Consider the following 20646-nt stretch of genomic DNA (forward strand, 5'->3'; position numbering starts at 1 on the left):
TGCTCCTATGCCTATTCCCTGTTACCCTAACACATCCCATATACCCAACTATTCCATGATGACTGCCATCCGTCCCTGAAACCCCCAACACCCCTCGCTCCAGGTCGCTTCTTATTCTAATAGAAGTTGTGCAAGAATCACCTTCACCTCTGCCTGCGGTTACTGTTAAACTATTAGTCTTTGTATCCCCCCAAACTAGCAGTTTTCCGACCCACCTAACACTGCCTCGATAGCATCAGCAAATATTCTTGCACCCTTTCTATTTAAGTGTATCCCATCCCTGTAGAAGCAATCTCTCCTGTTAACAAGTACAGTCCAGGCTGAAAAAAATTCTACCCCTTGAGCCTTGCACAATCTTTCCAGGGCCGAATTGATCGATAAGGCTCTCATCATGTACTCCCTCCTATCGTGTCTGGGCAGAATTGCAGACACTTTCAAATTCAACCCTATTTCACGGCTTTTTTTCAACAGTGACCTCGAGTGGACTGTGAGCTCTTGTGCTTGCAATAGGCAATGTCTAGTACGTGCGTTGGGTAGCCACAATTGATTAAGTCTGTCCTCACACGAGAAATCTCGCTGCGTCTAGCTGCATCTGTGCTGGAATGGCTCCAAGCTCTGGAGAATAGTGCGGGCAGTGCTGTTGAGATGACTGGGGGCATGGTCGGATCTGTAGTTTGTGAATTGTCCACACCACATAGGCTTACAGTATACTGAGGTTTCCAGATGTGGGCCCACACATTTTACTAGGACATCCAGGAACGGGAGTGCTCCATTAACCTCTAACTCTAGGGTGAACTGAATGAACCCAGACAGGGAATTGAGATATTATAGTAATGTTGTTTCACAGCCACATGGGATGACGGTGAAGATGTCATCAACATAACTGCACCATGTTGTAATAGGTACAGGTGGGTCCAGGTTGTTCTCATTAAATAAGGTATCGTAGTTTTTTATCCCAAATTGTATCACCTGTGTAAAGGGTTTTATAATACCGTATACATGTGTGGCCAAGGATGAGGATGCTGAGTTTCTGTAGGAAACAATGGGCCAAATGGGAAATCTGGTCTTATGCAATTTTACCTGACTGAAAAGTACAAGAATGTTGTACATTCTGGCCTTCAATTCCTTTAACTGAGGCATAGTAATGTAGTCATTTTTTCGATACATGGTTAACATCTTATTGTACTGATTGACCAAATTGGTAAATAGTGCTAGGTCTACTTCAAGGTAAGTGGAGGTGTCTGATACAATCGAATCTAACTTATTTATGTAATCAGGTTTAGCGAGTATTACAGCTTTATCTCCTTTATCTGCTCTCTGAATAATAATGTCTTTATTTTCCAGACGTTCACATAAAGCTGAACTTTATTGTCTATTCAGTTTAAGAAGTTGTATTTTTTTTTATGTTATTCGCTACTTGGTTAACTTGTTGAATAAATAAATCTTTTTGTGGGATGTCACAAAGTCCAAACTCAATATTAGTTACACACTGTTTTTTAGGTAGCTTGCGAGGGGTAAATTATAATTCAGTCACTTTGGATAAAAGTGAAATCTGGTCCTACGATAGTGTACACAAGGAAAGATTTGTAGATCTGTTGATATGCAGGTTCGTTGCATGTTGGGTGAGGGAGGTGTTTGTGAACTAGCTGAACCATTCTGCATTAGCACATTGTATGTATGTACGGGGGGGTTCATCACTGAATTGGTATCAATGTGGTCAAAAGTGCGTGACAATGTGTTTGAACTCGTATGAACCTGTCTTGAAATTCACGATAACATATTCAATTTGTTAATGTGTCTGTTTTTTTTATTTCTGAGGCCTGTGCTTCACGTCGCAAATCTATGAAGGTCTTCAATACAGACCAGTTGTTAGGATGTAGATAATTTTTTTAATTTGTCGCGAAGTTTCCTAACCTGGGAAATGCATTTTTGTTTATTAGAATACTGAGATTTTAAGGCAAATTTAACTATATTACGCGATGTGCTAGTTGCTTTATGCCAAAATTTTATGATTTAAATTGACCCTAGCCAACTTCGGAATGATGTTGTTTTGAAGGCAATATTTTTAGAAAAGAAATATGGTAACTTTGGGCTGAGTAGCTTAGTGTTAATCTAATGTAATTTTGCACCAAGCTGTTCAAAAAATCCTCCATAATTGTGTGTATTGATCGGTTATACCTGGAGCGAAAGGAAGTGAATGAAATAGTCAATAAGAGTTTAAAATATGAATTTGATAATATAAACCAGAACTGTGATGCTCAATATGTTCTATGTTGATTTCAATATTTGTAAAAAAATAAGGGAAGTTTACCTCAATATGATACGTAGAACACTTCCGTATGATACTCTCCAGAAATTAAAACGAATATAACATTACTGTAAAAAATAAATTGAAAACAGTTGAAAAAATCAAAACTATTACATTACATTAAAAAAATAAATTGAAAACAATTATTTTTTTTTAATGTAATGTAATATTTTCGAATTTTTTAATTGTTTTAAATTTATTTTTTACTTTAATGTTATATTTGTTTTAATATCTGGAGAGTATCACACGGAACTGTTCTATGTGCATATTGAGGTAAACTTCTCTTATTATTTTACAAATATTGAAATCAACATAGGATGTATTGAGCATCACAGCTTTGGTTTATATTATCAAATCCAGCTAATGAGTAACTCAGTAACTGTGTCAAAATAGCCTATTAAGTAAAACATGATTTTCCCTTAACAAAATCATGCTGTGTGTTATTCAGAATTTCGTATTTATCAAAATGTCCCTAGATGTCCCTATTCTTAATCATTGCCTCTAAGATTTTCCCTACCACTGAAATCAGACTAACTAGTCTGTATTTACCGACTTCACTCTTAGAACTGCCTTTATGTATGGGTGATACGTTGGCACCTCTCTAATCCAAAGGAATCCCTGAGTCCAAAGATGCTCTAAAAGTTAACTTCATTGGTTCAATACACTCTCTAGCAGCTTTCCTCAAAATTACTGTATATGCCATCAACTCTGGGAGCTTTTCTTTATGCTGAAAAATTTTTTCTAATAAACAGTCATCTGTAATTTCAAAATCACTCATTTCATATGGCTCAGCCTCACTCTCATAGCCTCTTTGCAGCATGAAGAGTGTTTCTTCAGTAAAGACAGATGCAACATACCTGTTTAATTCATCTGCAACACCAGCTGGCGCCTCCATAGCCAGGTGAGCAGGAGCAGCAGGGCATAGCACACACTTCTTGATTAGACCAGGGTTCGAACCCGTGACCACCAAATACGGAGGATGCGGAAAGTTCAGGGAATGACCACCGCATATCCCCGGAGCAATATGGCCTTAGTTGCTAATGCTCCTAAAAACCAAATAACAAACAAACAACAACAAGCAACATCAGCTGGGTTGGCTAAGAGTTTCTCACATCCAATCCACAAGGGTATGGGAAAAGGTGTAGGATCTGATTCGCTTTTTTCTTTCTTGTATTCACATATATGAAAAATTCCTTATCCCAATTTCTTGCTCCCTTAGCTAGTGCATTCTCATATACAGCCTTGGCCTCTCTAAAAAAAAAAAAAAACCTTGTCTGAGAAACTCAAATTTATTATCTCAGAGCTAGTGTAGGTAATAGCTATCAGCTATTACCTCCACAATGATCGGCAGAATTGAGCTATTTTTTTCCTTCTCAATGGAGGCAATATTAAAAAGTAAAATTATTTGAATTTGTACTTTCCCTCTTATTTATTTCGTCCCATTGACAGATTTGAAGAGATTTCTTGGTCCACAGTAATGCTCTTTCTCAAAATTAAAACCCTTGTCCTTACTCACGACTACTGAAATCTCATTTGCCATCAACTATTTTAGGACACTGGTCACCTACCACTAATTGCTCCTGTAGCATGATATTTTTAGTATAGTTTCAAAAAATAACTCTGTGCTGCTATAATAATTCTATAAGCATAACTTCATAACATATTTTTCTGTTGTGAACAATAGTATCCACTCTCTGTGGACTCCATTGTCCCTTGAATGACAAAGCATGGACTTTGTCATCCATGAATCAACCTAAAGTAACTAATATAATTTTTAGTTGAATAATGCCACCCAGTAGGTGAATCTGTTATTTATTAAAAACATACATTTTTCACCACTCAACACAAAGTCACTAATCAAAGCTACCTGATATGTAATAATGGAACTAAATAGTTCTAAAACTGGCCACAGCAGTGCCTTCATGTTTTTAATGAATAACAAATGCACCTAGTGAGGGATGTTATTCAATTAAGAACAATATTGATTACTTTAGGTTGATTGGTTGAATAAACATAGTCCTTTCCAGAGAAACAAGCTCTGTCACTGTCATTGGAAGGACAGCAGCATCCTCAGGCAGTCACAACAGAAAAACATAACACAGTAGCATTGGTTTCTAAACCTATTTTTATTACTTCAACAAGACCTAGAAAAATTGGGCAGATGGATGGAGAAGTGACAATTGATAAATGCAAGGTACTGCATATGAGTAGCAGTAATCCCAGAATAACATGCCAATTAGGTAGTACCACATTCAAAGTAATGGTGAATGAAATAGACCTAAGGGATAATTGTATAGCCTGTCTACATTGATCAGAGACATGAAGTTCTCTGATCAGTTTAGACAGGCTGCCAGGACAGCTCATTGGGGTTCTGTCAAGGATAGACAGGAATCTTTATAGCAGGGACAAGGAGATAATTATCCCATTGTATAAAGCAATGGATAGGTCACATCTTGAGGGCTGCATGCAGATCTGGAAGTATAATTTTAAGCAGGATAGAGAACTGTTTAACAGACAAGCAGTAACATTAGTGAAGGGTGCAAAAAGGTATTCTTACCATGAAAGACTTCAGTTCTGCAAATTGCAGTGCTTGGAAACTAGGCATCTGCAAGAGGTGTTTAAGGCTTTAACTCGATTGAGTAAATTAAATGCTGATGGTATCCTTACTCTTTCTCAGACAATACACATAAGGGAATATTAACGTTAGGTTAATATTCCCTTATGGATATTTGTGGATAAACATAGTTGTTTCTAAAGAGCCTAAGACCAAGCTCTGTCACTGCAACCGGAGGGGTAATAGTGTTCAGACACTCACAACATGAAAACATTATGCAGTGTAGCATTATTTTCTGAAACTATTTCATTTTCTTTCTCAAACAGGTAACTATTTTTCAATACTTGCATTGAAACAGTACTCTGCTTCTTCTAGATGATTGCAGGATAGATGTGCAAAAATTTGCTTCTGGCCAGAGAGTAATTGTTTGTTGGAACAAAACTTTCATGTGGTGTCGTGGAAGTGGGTAGTTTGAATAAAGGAACTAAGGAATGCTTAGACAAATTATTAGAGGACATGGACAAATGAGGTTGGTAGGGTTTTTTTTTTTTTTTTTGCTCATTCTGTATAAGATTGCTTCCTTATGTCATTTGCCACTACTAATACTAACTACTTGTATTTAAATAGTACCACATTTCTTTATTAAATTGCTGCATTGGGTCTACACATCATACTAATAGGGCTTTATTATACATCTAACAAAAGTTATGTTTCCAATTTAAATTTTTCATCCAAACATCACTTGACTGCTCATTTAGATTTGTTACATTTATTATTACATAACACAAGGTTGCTCATTGAATCCACCTGCTGTCTGATGATGGAATCAAATAGTTCTGGTGACAGCAGCGCCTTTATGATTTTAATTAATAACAGATTCACTTACTGGATGATGATATTCAATTAAAAATTATATTTATTACTTTAGGTGGACTTGTGGATAAACATAGTTGTTTCTAAAGAGCCTAAGATCAAGCTCTGTCACTGCAGCTGGAGGGATAATGTTGTCTCAAACACTCACAACATGAACACATTATGCAGTGTAGCATTATTTTCTGAAACTATTTCATTATTTTTCTCAAACAGGTAACTATTTCAATACCTGCATTGAAACAGTACTCTGCTTCTTATAGATCACAGTGATCTGGAAAAAGCAGGGTAACAGACCCAGTCATCATTGGCAGTCTGGAAGATCACAAATGATGTCTAGGTCAAGGATATTTTTTGATTTTTAACCTATGACAAATTTTTTGCATTTATGTCATAGGTTAAATTCAAAATGGAGGTACCAGTTCATGATTCTCAATCAATAAATGGCAATTTGAAATCTCCCATAACAAGCTTGTTTGTTTGTTTGTTATTTGGTTTTTAGGAGCATTAGCAACTAAGACCATATTGCTCCGGGAATATGCAGTGGTCATTCCCTGACCTTTCCACATCCTCCGTATTTGGTGGTGACGGGCTCGAACCCCGGTCTAATCAAGAAGCGTGTGCTACGCACTGCTGCTCCTTCCCACCTGGCTATGGAGGCGCCCCCATAACAAGCACTCAGACTTACTAGTCCAATCAAATTGCATATACTCATCACTGTTATGTGGTCTCTAGCACATCCCCTACCACTGTTAACTTTCCTGTGCTGACCATCTCACAGCAGACACTCAACATTCTCCTGAAATTGTTCTGAATCAAATATGTTACTCCATTTAGGCAGCTTTTGATCACAAGCATAACCCCCCCTCCCAGCCTGTCCTTCCTATATGCATTGTATATTGCAAAATGAAACTCATCTCTTTTATTACAGTGACATCAAGCCTCAGTTGCCTGCATTATATCAGCATTATAGATCTAACCAGTAGCCAAAATTCGTCCATTTTATTCGTCCAGTGCACCAAACATTACTACTTAACTAATTACATGAATGTATCTCTGATATATCCCATATAATTATTGAAGTATGGTGTGCCATTATCTATCTGTTATACATTGGTTTTGTCACATCTTTTCATTTAATTAACTGACAATTGATCATCCATAGGTCCTTTGGCTTAAAGATGATCAGCTGTGTGTGATAAGCTTTCAGAGTTCAAGGATGAACTCTGGGAGCTTATTACATAAACTGCCAAGGCCAGTGCAATTGTGGCCTTGTCATTAGCTAACTTCCCGTCTATATATCTCTGTCCCTTCCCTCCTGCTGGTTATGAGTTTTCCTGATAGTTGGCAGGGGCATAAATTGTCACACCAAAGCCTTTTCAAAGTCACTGAATCCTACAGTTAATTGACAAGGCCCACATAACAAAATCCCTACTATGAGCAGGATTGCAGACACTTTATCCTAACTTGTGATATTTTTTTAGCATGATCCTGTACTTTTCAACTGAAGCATCGTGTTAGTTCATAATAAATCACTGAAGTAGGTGAAGTGGCATTGTTTTTGTTAAATCTCATATTGTGAATTCCATCCCAACGAGTTGCCCTGATATCGCATTACCTTGAATTAACAATGCTTCACCAGTGGAGGAGTAATGTTTACTACCAACCGTAAAAGGTTCGTCCAATACTAATATAGAACCGTAAAAGGATCGCAGTAAATCATCGAAGTAGGTGATTTACTATGAACTAACATGGTGCTATGCACTAACTTGTTCAATTAGTGAATTTTCCATAATTTGAGGCTTTTAGCCCTAAAAACCTTTTTTGTGTGTTTATTTAATGTCATTAATACCATTTGTATAAACAAACCAAAACACAATTAATTCCCCTGAGAACTAATAACTAGTTAGTTACATTGCCAATTTTTGCCCCAACTAGACATATTTTGGTTTTTCACCAATCATTATCATAAAATATATTCCCAATTTGCTACACAATTGACCCCCCCCAATAAGAATCACCCCCTCTTGAACCAAAACTGTCTGCCCGTGATGATTCATATCTGGAGCTGGATATGAATGCTAGCCATGGCATTTCTTGGCATGAATTTTGACCATCGGTGAAATATGGTTTTTTCGTTATGTTCTGGAGAACAAAGAACAGTTAAGAGTGGAGGCACAGCAGCTCCCCTATCCAAAGAAGTTCCACACCCATAAGTATGCTGGGAAGGTCATGGCCTCTGTCTTTTAGGGCATGGATGAGGATTTTGTTTTTTTGACTATCTGGAAAAGGGTAAAACGATGATATGGAGGTATATTTGACAGTGGAATGAGACCTCCCGTAAATTTGTTTCTGGACTTGACCAAACTCGAAAGTGTTACTGCAAAAGGGATATTTGATTCTCTGCTCGATTGTCTTCAGTTATTTATTTATTTATTTATCTTATGGCTTGTACAGTACACATGGAATCAAATTACATGACTCAAGAATGATAGATATAAAATTAAGTATAAAATTGAATTAAATAGAACAAGAATCACAGATGAACATTTAACTTATTTAAATAGTCAATTGTCACATTTATCGCTATCAGGAAGTCTCCAGGGTTGCCTTTGTAGACTCGCAAGGCACAGTCCTTGATAGACAGACCAATTGGATGGTCTGTCTATCGGCTCTGCAGTCACATGTCGGGGAAAAGAATTTTTTCCCACTTATAGAGAAGGTCTGCACATCTACCATGGCACATTCATGTACTGTTTAATGCTAGCCATATTCTATGAGGCTGGTCAAAACCAGGTGGTGTTTCAGAGATACAAGGCATGGTATGACATTGAGGAGGGGAGTTTTGTAGCCATTCTTGCATCCAGGTATCCAGAAGGTTGAAATTGGCTTGCAATGTTTTAGCCATCAGGATTGGTGGATATCTGGAATGGAGCCTGTTTATTCCTAGGTCTTGAATGTCGGAGTTTGTTGATAGTTCAGGATTGTCTATTATTTTTCTGTATTCTCTGATCAGGGCACATTTTCTTCGGAGGTCTATTGGCGGGATGTGGCTCAAGACGGGTAGCCAAATGGTAGGGGTGGACCTGACTGTTCCAGTTATGATGCACATGGTGTTATTAACTGTACATCCACCTTTTTTATGTCGTTACTGTTAAGCCAAACTGGAGCGCAGTACTCTGGCAGCTGCATAGACAAGGCCGAAAACTGACGAATGTAAGGTCGAGGCAGAGGAGTCCCATGTGGTACCACATAGCTTTTGCAGAATGTTATTCCTTGTTTTCAGTTTTGCTGCAGTCCTTGTCATATGTTTGCTGAAAGATAATGTTCTGTCTAGTGTGAACCCAAGTATTTCGGATATTTGTTGTGGTTAAGACGGGCGTTCTCGAAGTGTATGTTCAGTTCTATAGTCGCCATTTTATTATTGAGATGGAAACAAGATGCCTCACTCTTGGCTGCACTATGTTGGTGCCTCCACTTGTGAAAGAATTTTCCCAAGGTGGATAGGTCAGTTGTTAAAATCCCTTCTGTTTTTTCAACTGATTTGTGTCTTGTTGCTATTGCCCAATCATTCGCATAGCCAAACTTTCTGGAGCGAGTCTCAGGCATGTCTGAAATGTAAAGGTTGAAAAGTAATGGAGCAGGGACAGAGCCTTGGGGTAGGCCATTGCTGAGTTTCTTTTTATTGCTCATTGTGTGTCCCATTATCACCTGGAAAGTTCTATTTGTGAGCATCTTATCAATAAGTCTGGCAGTTGTTTTGCAGGGTATTGTATGAAGTATTTTATATATTAAGCCGTGTCTCCAAACTGCAGTTAGATCAGTGAAGATCACCGAGGTTTTCAACTGTTTTTGAAACCATGCCTCGATGTGTGTCATTAAGGTGAGGACTTGATCTACACAGCTTCAGTTTGGGCGGAATCCTGCTTGCTCGATGGGAATTTTTTCAAGTATTTTAGAGCCGATCTTGTTGTAGAGTAGCTCTTCAAGTAGTTTATAAGTTACGCTTAGGAAAGCAATAGGACAGTAACTTTGAGGGAAGTGTGCTGGTTTTCCTGGCTTCGGGATGGCAGCAATTTTTGTATGTTTGAGAGGTTTTGGAATATCACCCGTTTGTAGTATGATAGAGAGGAAGCGTGCTAACCATATTCTCGTGTATTTTCCACAGTGAATTAGAAATTCTGAATGGATGCCATCAAAACCTTGAGCCTTGCCCGCTCTCATATCCTTAAGTGCAGCTGTGATCTCATCATCAGAAAACAGTCTGGAGCACTTACATGTTTAAGGGCCTTGAGTTCCCATTTCACTTGGATTGTGTGTTCTCGGACGTTTGGAGCTCTAGAGTGTTGCTGTTGCAACGGCATTTGGTGTAATTGGAATATTATCACAAGCCATAGGGCTGCTGTTTCCCAGCATGTGTAGAAGAGACCATGCTTTCCTGCTAGACTTCTTAAAATCAATGGTTTATATCCATTTTTCTTGGCGGGTGGCATCAAGGCTGTGTAGCAGCTCATCCGCTATCTCTTGATCACCACTTTCAAGAAAGTCCCTATACAGATTCTCACTGGTCTCGTTCCATCCTGGAATGATGTATTCCTTTCAGTACCCTCTGGAGATGTGCTTATCACTGCACCCACAAATCTCTTGTAGTTTTCAGGAGAGTTATTAGCCACATGGTGCAAGGAAGCCTATGGCTTATGCTGCACCAGCCAAAAAAAAAATAATAAATAATAATAATAATAATAAAATAAAATAACAAAAAATACATAAAATAAAATAATAAGAATAAAAACAAATTAATAATAAGAAGAAATTTTTTAAAAAAAATAAAAATTAATAAAGGAAATGGACAACCTATGCATTTCCCTCCTCCCTTAAGTAATTATTCATCTGGCCTTTGAATTTCCCCAGATTGTCAGCCTCTACCACCCATGTAGTAACTTATTCCAGTAATTTATAACTTGCTGGCTAAAATAAAACTTCCTGCAATCTAGTCTAAACACCCCCCCCCCGTAACTTGAAATTATGGCCCCTAGTTCTAGAATCATTTATAACCGTGAAAATTTTGTCCTTATTCATTTTGCTTATACCTCTCAGAGTCTTAAACACCTCAATCAAGTCTTCTCTAAGGTGCCTAGTTTCCAAGCTGTGCAACCCACATATTCGAAATCTTTCCTCACGTGGACGTCCTTTTGCCGATCTTACCAGGCGAGTTACCCGTCTTTGGACCCTTTCAAGAAGAACAATGTCTTTCGTTAGGTGTGGTCTCCATACTTGAACACAGTATTCCAAGTGTGGTCTAACGGCCTTATATAATGGGATTATGCCGTCCTTATCTCTACTAGCGATTGTTCGATAAATCATCAATAGGACACCATGGGCCCTCTTTGCAACCAGTCTACAATGCTCGGAGAACTTCATATCTGACCGTATTGTAATACCCAAGTACCTTTCCTCCACTACCAGCTTTAGTTCAACTCTGCCAAGTGTATAATTTATTTTGGGGTTACTTTCCCAGGTGTAATACCTTACACTTTGCTGGATTAAAGCATAGCTGCCATTTTTCTGACCATCTCTGAAGTCTATCTAGGTAATTCTGAAGAATTTCTGCTTGGTGGAAATCATTAACTACGCTACCAATCTTTACATCATCTGCAAATTTAGACATCACACCCTCTATCCCTTCATCGACGTCATTTATGAAAATCAAAAACAACAATGGTCTTAATACTGATCCTTGGGGAACCCAACTTCTTACATCAACCCAATCTGAGGAATAACCATTTATCACAACCCTCTGCTTCCTGCCCTGAAACACCCTGCCATCCATATAAGAATTTTCCCTGTGATTCCAACCTGTTCCAGCTTATAAAGTAACTGCTCATGTGGGACTGAGTCAAATGCTTTGCTGAAATCCAAATAAACAACTTCGAAATTATTCTCTAAGTCCAGCTCTTGAGTGGCCCTGTCAAAATAGCTAACCAGATTAGTTAAACATGATTTTCCCTTTACAAAACCATGCTGAGTATCCTTCAGAATTCCATTTCTATCTAAGTGATCCTGAATTCCACCCTTGATCATAGTCTCTATGATTTTCCCTACTACTACTGAAGTTAGACTAACCGGCCGGTAATTTCCCACTTCACTCTTAGAACCACCCTTATGTATTGGAGATACAGTGGCACTTTTCCAATCCAACGGAATCACTCCCGAGTCCAGTGATGCTCTCATAATTAGCCTCAATGGTTCAATGCACTCACTTGCCGTCTCCCTTAAGATTATAAGGTAAATGCTATCAACCCCAGGAGCCTTACTGGCCTGTAGGCTCAAAAGTTTTTCCATTAAATAAACGTGTGTAATTTCAACATCATTAATTATGTTTTTTTCGACTTTACTCCCAGAATTTCTCACTGACATGAAGGGTTTTTCTTCTGTAAATATCAATGAAAAGTAACTGTTCATTTCATCTGCAACTTCAGCAGGGTTATCTAATACTATCCCACATCCATTACATAAGGGTCCGATCTGGTTTGTCCTTCTCTTCTTTGCATTTATATGTGAAGAATTCCTTATCTGCTCTCTTTGCAGCAGATTTCTCATAATCTGCCCTTGCCAGCCTATCTAGCCTTTCAGTGGCATTATTACAGGTCAATATGTAGCTGTTATAGGTTTCAGTACTTTTTATTGTTCTGTAACTTTTCCATGCCATCTTTTTCTGCTCAAGTAATTTGGCAACTTCATTATTCATCCAACTTGGAATCCTCCTTGTGGAGTATTTGTTTAATGGTATATGGAGATATTGTTTAATGGAGAGGGGTGAATCCATCCCAAACACCTATCAAGATCTCCTGAGAAAGCATCCCATCTTGGGTGGGGAAAAGAAGTTACTAGTGGGATGTTTGTTCCGATTTCTATAAGGGCTGGGCAGTGCTAGCTGTGAGGGAAATCTGCTAGGATTTTGAAAATTGTCTTCAGTCATACGGTATGATGGAAAACTATTTAAAAATTCACTTAGTTTGTGTCACGTGATGGTGCAGCTGTTATAATGGGTAGTAAAAGTGGCATTACGAAACTAACGAAAAAAAATTACGCTAATCACCGATTACAACTATCAATTGGCGATACTGTGAAATCCATTGCAGGTATCGATAGATTTAAAGCATTTATTGATAAACTTTATGTCATGTACAATGCCTCACCAAAAAATGTCAGAGAATTGAAGATGTGTGCAAACGTGCTGGATACTGAACTATTAAAAATTGGCGGAATTTTAAGCACACGATGGGTGGTATCGAGTTTCTGGTTTGTTTCGACTGTTTGGAATAACTATTTTTATTTATTATTTTTTAAACATTTTACTTATTTTTTTATATGCGTGTATAATAAATTTATGCTTAATAAACTGCATGTTAATATACTTAATTTGTTGTTCTTTTTCCAAAAACATTACAACTGAAGTAACAATATCAGGAAATAATTTTTAGTTTACTTTTCTTATCCTTTTAAATTTCCTGATAGCAAAGAATGAGTACTGGCACCTATTTTTTTACAAAAAAAAGCACTGGTTATAGGTAAAAATATTAAAGATTAAGGTTTCAGAAATTAAATATACAAAATATTTCAATAAATTAAACAAAAAAATTAAAATTTAGACTTTGAAATTTGTTTGACTGTTCTGGATTATGACCCTTTAAGGCAGGGGTAGCCAATGAGTCGATCGCAGATTTAATTTCGGTCGATCACGACGAATTTCAAATATACAGTCATCGCTCAATTTGTGCACCTTGTGCAATGAAATTTTGAGATGGTAGATTGCGGCACATTTTGAAGGAAAAAAGTAGATCACATCACAAATTAAATTGGCCACTCCTGCTCTAAGGTTATTTTTAACTCAAAAATATCTAAAATAATATCTATTATTTAAATATCTTTCAGTAATATCTAAAAATATTATTTAAAGTATAGAAATTATTGGTTATAAGTATAATTAAATAACTTTTGATGTTAATTAACAATTCAAATTAGTTTACAACTATATGAAATAAAGCTGATGACAAACTTAATATAAGCCTGCTCCCATCCTGTAGTCCTCTTAACAGTTGTGACTGATCTCATCAACATGCAACTTCCAACTCCTTAAATTTCTTGTTATATAGGGGTGCCTCCGTAGCCAGGTGGGAAGGAGCAGCAGTGCGTAGTACACACTTCTTGATTAGACTGGGGTTCGAGCCCGTCAGCACCAAATACGGAGGATGCAGAAAGGTCAGGGAATGACCACCGCATATTCCCGGAGAAATATGGCCTTAGTTGCTAATGCTCCTAAAAACCAAATAACAAACAACAACCTTGTCATATAGCTTCTGACATAGAATATTCTCTTTTCCTTCAGCCAATATCTGTTTACTTCTGTCAAATTCATATTGATAAAAGTAAGTTTGAAAATGAGGTAAAAAGTGCAGCCATTACAACCCACTGCAGGATGGAAGCCTCCTCAACAATTCATGCTGAGGGAAATGGACCATAATCTGCCACGTTGGTCCAGTGCGGGTTGGCAGATCAACCGTATTCAGCAGTCAGGGGTTTGAACCCCGGTCTACTCAAAGAGTGTGGGCTACTGCACTTCTGCTCCTGACCACTTGGCTACAAATGAGGTAAGTATTGACAATTTATAGCTTTCATGGAAACCTGTCATTAACTATTACTTGAAAATGTGCATGCTATAGTGTGCATTTCTACAGCGCAATGTTTTTTCAGAACATATCTTGTGAAGTGTACCAGGATCAGCTAAATATATATTTTTTTCATTCTTAAATATATGATATAAAATTTCATATATCATATTCATGATTATGCTTATAATCATATTAATGGTAAGACTATTGTTGTTTTATTTTAATTAATAGCATACCAGTCACTGATTAAATTTTATTTTCAGTTTTGGGATGACAGAACTACACATGCAGTGAGGTATGTCAAATTGTTAATTATCTTTTTATAAAATACATTCTATAGCCTGAAACTTTGTGATGTTACTGCTGCTGGAACAATTACAGAGAAGGGCAACAAAATTGGCGAGGGGAACAAAAGGGGGCTCGTATGAAGAAAAACTTTAGTTCTGAAAATTGCAGAGTCTGGAGACCAGGCACCTGTGAGGTTATCTGATTGAGGTGTTTAAGGCTTTAAATGGATTAAGCAATTTCAATGCTGATGGGGTTCTTTCTCTTGCTGAGACTATGCACACGAGGAGGCGGCATAAATTCAAATTGAGGAATTATGATTGCAGAATTGATGCACAGAAGCTTGCTTTCAGCTAGCAGATGGTTGATTATTGGAACAAATTTCTACCTGTTGTTGTGTCGTTGGAATAAATTCAAGGAAGAACTAGATGCGGGAAGATTTTTTTTTTCTTTTTTCTTTTTTTTTTTTTTGACCTAATACTGTACAGGTTTCCATTCTTGTATCATATGCCACTACTAATACTATATTATAGTTAGGCCAAGTGGATACCACATAGTTGTAACCAGTGGTGAGCTGTGAATATTTTAACAATGGTCTCACAGTTTTTTGCAGACTTTTTGATGTGAAACATCCTTGGGAATTCCTGCCACCGAGACATCACAGAAGTGACATCATCTATGGCAGGCTTCTGCCAGAGGCGCTTCTCACATTCACACTACTACATGTGTACCGAGATCTCACTAGTAGTGTGATTAGAGCATGTGATGCATTTTTCGTGACCTGTACAATATCTCGAGTCAGCCTGGTCATCATGCCCCCCCTTATGTGATAATACCTGGACACGATAGTATCACGAGTTCTAACTTTTTAGAATTTTTTAATAGTATGACGTCACAATCATACTTCCTGAAGTATGATTGCAACAATACAAGTATTTGTCCTATGACTGCAACAATACAAGTATTTGTCAACAGTTAATTTTTTCGTCTCGCATTTTCGTAATATTCCATTGTTAGGTGCCCCGAGCAGCTAAGTATGTCGTTTCAACTACATTATTTCAATCGACGCTGTTTCTAGACATTTAGATACATTGCAATCGCAAGTACAGTATACATCTCTTACTTTAGTTATCATAAATCCATTGTATCTTGTCTTCCAGATATTATGAAAATTTACAAATGTTCAATAAAATATATAAATATACAAAAAGCACTTTTATACAAAAATATACAAAAGCACTTTTATTTCGTAATCAATATACAAATCAAAATACCTAAAAGAAACGCGAAGGATTCACATAAAACCATCTACCGCACGTGCTCGGCACATGTGCCACTTTTTTTTTATTCGTGTCTCTTTTTTTAACAACTAAGGAAATATAATGGATACATTTTTTTCATGATAAAATTTGAATATTGCGAATAAAAAATAACATGAAATATTTCCCACATCACAAATAACAAAAACTATCACAAACATTCTACAATATAAAAACAAATATTACATAAAAAACAAACTCTTCTAGAAAACGTACACAAAAATCACAGATTACATGAAAAAAAAAATATTATACAAATATTCAAGAAAAATTTATTCTAAAAATTGCCATACACAATTTACTTCTTTATTTTTGTCGATTTGTTGTCAATCTTCTGCTTTGCTCAATAGCTGAGCAATGATTACAGAGGAATGATTCAACGTAATGATCCAGATCAAATTGAAGCAATGGTTTTCCATTTAGAGGTACGGTCTTCATAATCTGCAACGTGTTCAATTGTCACAGTTATTCATTGCGCTGAAAGCTCGCTCAGCTTCAGCACTGCTAATCACAATGGTTTCAAAGATATTTCTGGCTTTCTTAATTGAAAAGGGAATTTCACTCTGTAAAATTCCACAAAATCTGTAAAATCATTAAATTTTATTTCATATTTTATCAGAAAACTTAAATTTCTTATTCGTTTTTCACTGTCTTGCCACCATGATGAAAGTTCTTTAATATTCCACGATTCCAGGTAGCATATGTTTAAAATTTCTTTCAATTTCTCATTGTCAATAGTAACATTATTTTCTTTATTTAATTTAAAATTACTCTGTTGCATTAATCACTTATCCTTAAAAATGTGTCACAAGGTAATTTTTTAAATGTGCTCTTACTTTCGCTTCCTTCAAATTCTTTCAACTTCAACATGCTCTCAATTTTAGCATCATAATTTCCTTCAGAATTTTTCAAATTAGTGATAACATTGATAGTTAGAATAATTAATTTATCTGCTTTTACTATAGTGATGCTGTGACTTTGTATAGCTTCTGAAAGGTAAAAGAGCTCCTGCAGGATGTCGATCATTAGTGCTAAACCGTTAAAAAATTCCAGATTGATAAGTCGGTTTAATAATCCAGAATATGCTCAGTGCTGATGGGATTCTTCCTCTGGCTCAGAATAATCGCCTGAGAGGGCATAAATTCAAATTGAGGAAAGACAGTTGTAGGATAGATGTGTGGAAGTTTGCCTTTAGCCAGCAGGTGATTGATTACTGGAACAAACTTCCATCTGTCATTGTAGAAGTTGATAGCTTAAATAGATTCAAGGCAGAACTTGACAAACATTTGGAGCAAGTGGATGGGTGAAATAAGGGTTTTTTTTTTTTTTTTTTTGGCTGATGCTATATAAGCTTGCTTTCTTGCATCATGTGCCTTTGCTAATGCTAATATTTAACTTTCTGATTCAAAATGTTTGCATAAAGCGGAATAATCCCTCAATTGTGTCTGCAAGCTACAAACTCTCCCCTTGACATCGCTACTGTCATTAGTTCTTTGAATACTTTGCAAAATATTGGAATCACTGGGATATTCAGCTGCTGTGACCATGTACACATAGACAGAAGAAATATACTGGAAGGCGTGGATCACTCACTTCTCAGAAAAACACTTCTTGTTGGAGTAAAGGGGAAACCACAACACAGGTTGACCAGAGGCTATTATCCATGTCGGGAATAGTTTTAATCCTCTGACTGGATATGGAAAGCATATTAACTAGTGCGACTTCTCGGAATGTGGCTCCATTGGTTTTATGGACACCAGTAACATTGTGGAACGGTAATCCCTTTCACCCTTAATTCTCGCTTTCTAATTGCCTAAAGACCAGAGGTGGGAACAATGCATACAAAGTTGTCTCTCGTAATCCGTCATTCTATGGAAATTATTTTAAATGCTTCCATAGAAACCAAGGGGAATTCAAAAAACTTCACTATGAATAAGTTCGTTAAACAGAGGTCTGACTGTAATTAACTCAAAGAAGCAATTTTAAAATACATAACTGGTAGATTGCGCCATTAAAATGCTGGGGATAGGACCCTGTTCGACCCATTGTAGTTCCAGCTCTAGATACTCAATAATTAAATTCAGGATTTCATTTGTAAAATAAATAATTGTTTCAACAATGGGCTTGCAAATTTTCAAAACAAATAACAATGGACTCTCGCGAGCCCACTATAGCTCACCACTAGTTGTAACATCATTTCATGCATACTCATTATTGTTTACCTAACAGAGAACCAAACTGAAGATTAGTATTAGCATTAGTAGAGGCACATGATGCAAGAAAGCAAGCTTAAACAGCATCAGCCAAAATAAAAATCATTCCTGTTTCACTGATCCATTCATTCCAAATGTTTGTGTAGTTCTACCTTGAATTGATTTAAGCTATCAACTTCCACAATGACAGATGGAAGTTTGTTCCAGCAATCAACTACCTGCTGGCTAAAGGCAAATTTCCGCACATCTGTTCGATAACTGTCAATTTCAAATTTCAGTTTATGCCCCCTCAGGTTTGTAATCTGAGCAAGAGGAAGAATCTCATCAGCATTGAGCCTGCTCAATCCATTCAAGGCATTATACACTTCATTCAGATCACCTCATAGGTGTCTAGTCTCCAGATGCTGCAATTTGCAGAATTTAAACCATTCTTCACAAGAGCACCCCTTTGTTCCCTTCACCAGTCTTGTTGCCCTTCCTATACTTGTTCTAGCAACTCTACATTCTTCCTAAAATGAGGCTTCCAGACCTGTACCCAGTACACAAGGTGCGGCCTGAACATTGCTTTATACAAGGGGATAATCACCTCCTTATCCCTGCTCACAAAATTCCTGTATGTCATTGACAAAGCCACATTTTCTAAGCAGTGCAGTCCACTACCCTGAGTGTAAAAATGAAAGAGACCTGGGGGTAATTCTGCAGTCAGATATGAAATTTTCTGAAGTTTTGTCAATGATATGATAAGATGTATGATATATACATGAAGAAAAACCTACTGTTTACAAGCAGGGGAGCAATGGAATGAAAAAGCTTATTTCACTGTGTAGAAGAATACATGTAGAAGAATACAAAGAGCAATACATTTCCCATGTGTAACAAAACCCAGGTGATGTATGAAAAAGAGCAGTCTGTTTTTGATTCAGTAAATTATATAAAATGAATAAAATAACTTTGTATAAGGAATAAATTAGGAAAAAGCATGATGCTGTATTGATATTAAGTTCAGATGTGATGAAACTCAGTTATAGGTCAGGAGATAATATTGGCTTGCAAAGTAAATTTTACTGAACTTTATAAAGGAAAAAAAAGTCATAGTAAGAAAAAACATTTCATCCATCTTTTTGATGATAATAATTTCAGAAATATAAAAAAGAAGTAAATAGTAAAATTTAAAGTAAGGAATTATATATATCAGGTATGTCCATAGCCACAAACTCACTCTTTTAGCATTAGTAGAAGCATATGATGCAAGAAAGCAAGTTTATACAACATCAGCCAAAAAAAAAAAAAAAAAAACCACCTTTCCATCCATTCACTCCAAACATTTGTCCACTTCTTCCCTGAATTTATTTAAGCTATCAACTTCCACAATGGCAGATGGAAGTTTGTTCCAGCAATCAACTACCTGCTGGCTAAAAGCAAATTTTCGCACATCTATTTGACAACTGTCAATTTCAGTTTATGGTTTGTAATCTGAGCAAGAGGAAGAATCTCTTCAGCATTGAGCCTGCTCAATCTATACAAGGCCTTATACACCTCAATCAGATCACCTTGCAGGTGCCTACCTTGCAGGTGCCTAGTCTCCAGATGCTGCAATTTGCAGAACCTAAGCCATTCTTCATAGGAGCACCCCCCCTTTGTTCCCCTCACCAGTCTTGTTGCCCTTCTCTGTACTCTGTCTAGCAACTCTACATCCTTCCTAAAATGAGGCTTCCAGACCTGTATGCAGTACTCGAGGTATGGCCTGACCATTGCCTTATACAAGGGGATTTGTTATTGTTTTTTGTTTGTTGTTTGGTTTTTAGGAGCATTAGCAACTAAGGTCATATTGCTCCGGGGATATGCGGTGGTCATTCCCTGACCTTTCCGCATCCTCCGTATTTTATGGTCATGGGCTTGAACCCTGGTCTAATCAAGAAGAGTGTGCTACACACTGCTGCTCCTGCCCACCTGGCTACGGAGGTGCCCATATAAGGGGATAATCACCTCATTATCCCTGCTAGCAAAATTCCTGTATATCACTGACAAGACCCCACTACCCGCTCTGGCAGCCTGTCTGCACTGCTTAGAAATTTTCATATCTGACTGTGCAATTACCCCCAGGTCTCTTTCATTCTCCACTATCCTGAGAATAACACAACCCAGTTGGTACATTTCTCTGGGGTTATTGCTACCCATATGCAGTACTTTGCATTTGTCAATGTTAAACTTCAGTTGCCACTTCTCAGCCCATCTGCCCAACTTTTCTAGATCCTGCTGCAGTAGCATACTGTCATTAACATCCTTACCAACCTGTGTGTCATCTGGAAACTTTGACATTAAGCTTGATATTCATCTATATCAGCATCTATATTCATCTTCATCTATATTCATCTTCATCTATATCAGCATTTCCCGAACTGAGGGTCCACGAAACAATGATCGA

The 20646-nt window shown here is 37.2% G+C and overlaps 1 protein-coding gene across 1 annotated transcript in view; it reads left to right on the forward strand.

The window, feature by feature from the left end:
* Positions 1 to 20646, forward strand: part of LOC150089751 (WD repeat-containing protein 89 homolog) — a 136780-nt gene that overhangs the window by 63399 nt on the left and 52735 nt on the right. The window contains exon 6 of the mRNA XM_090390092.1: positions 14668 to 14699. Within this exon, the coding sequence (XP_090246218.1) occupies positions 14668 to 14699 (32 nt within the window). The remainder of the gene's footprint in view (positions 1 to 14667; positions 14700 to 20646) is intronic.

Source organism: Mastigoproctus giganteus, chromosome 2 (assembly GCF_048544385.1).
Source record: "Mastigoproctus giganteus isolate SK-2022 chromosome 2, ASM4854438v1, whole genome shotgun sequence".
Taxonomy (NCBI): domain Eukaryota; kingdom Metazoa; phylum Arthropoda; class Arachnida; order Uropygi; family Thelyphonidae; genus Mastigoproctus; species Mastigoproctus giganteus.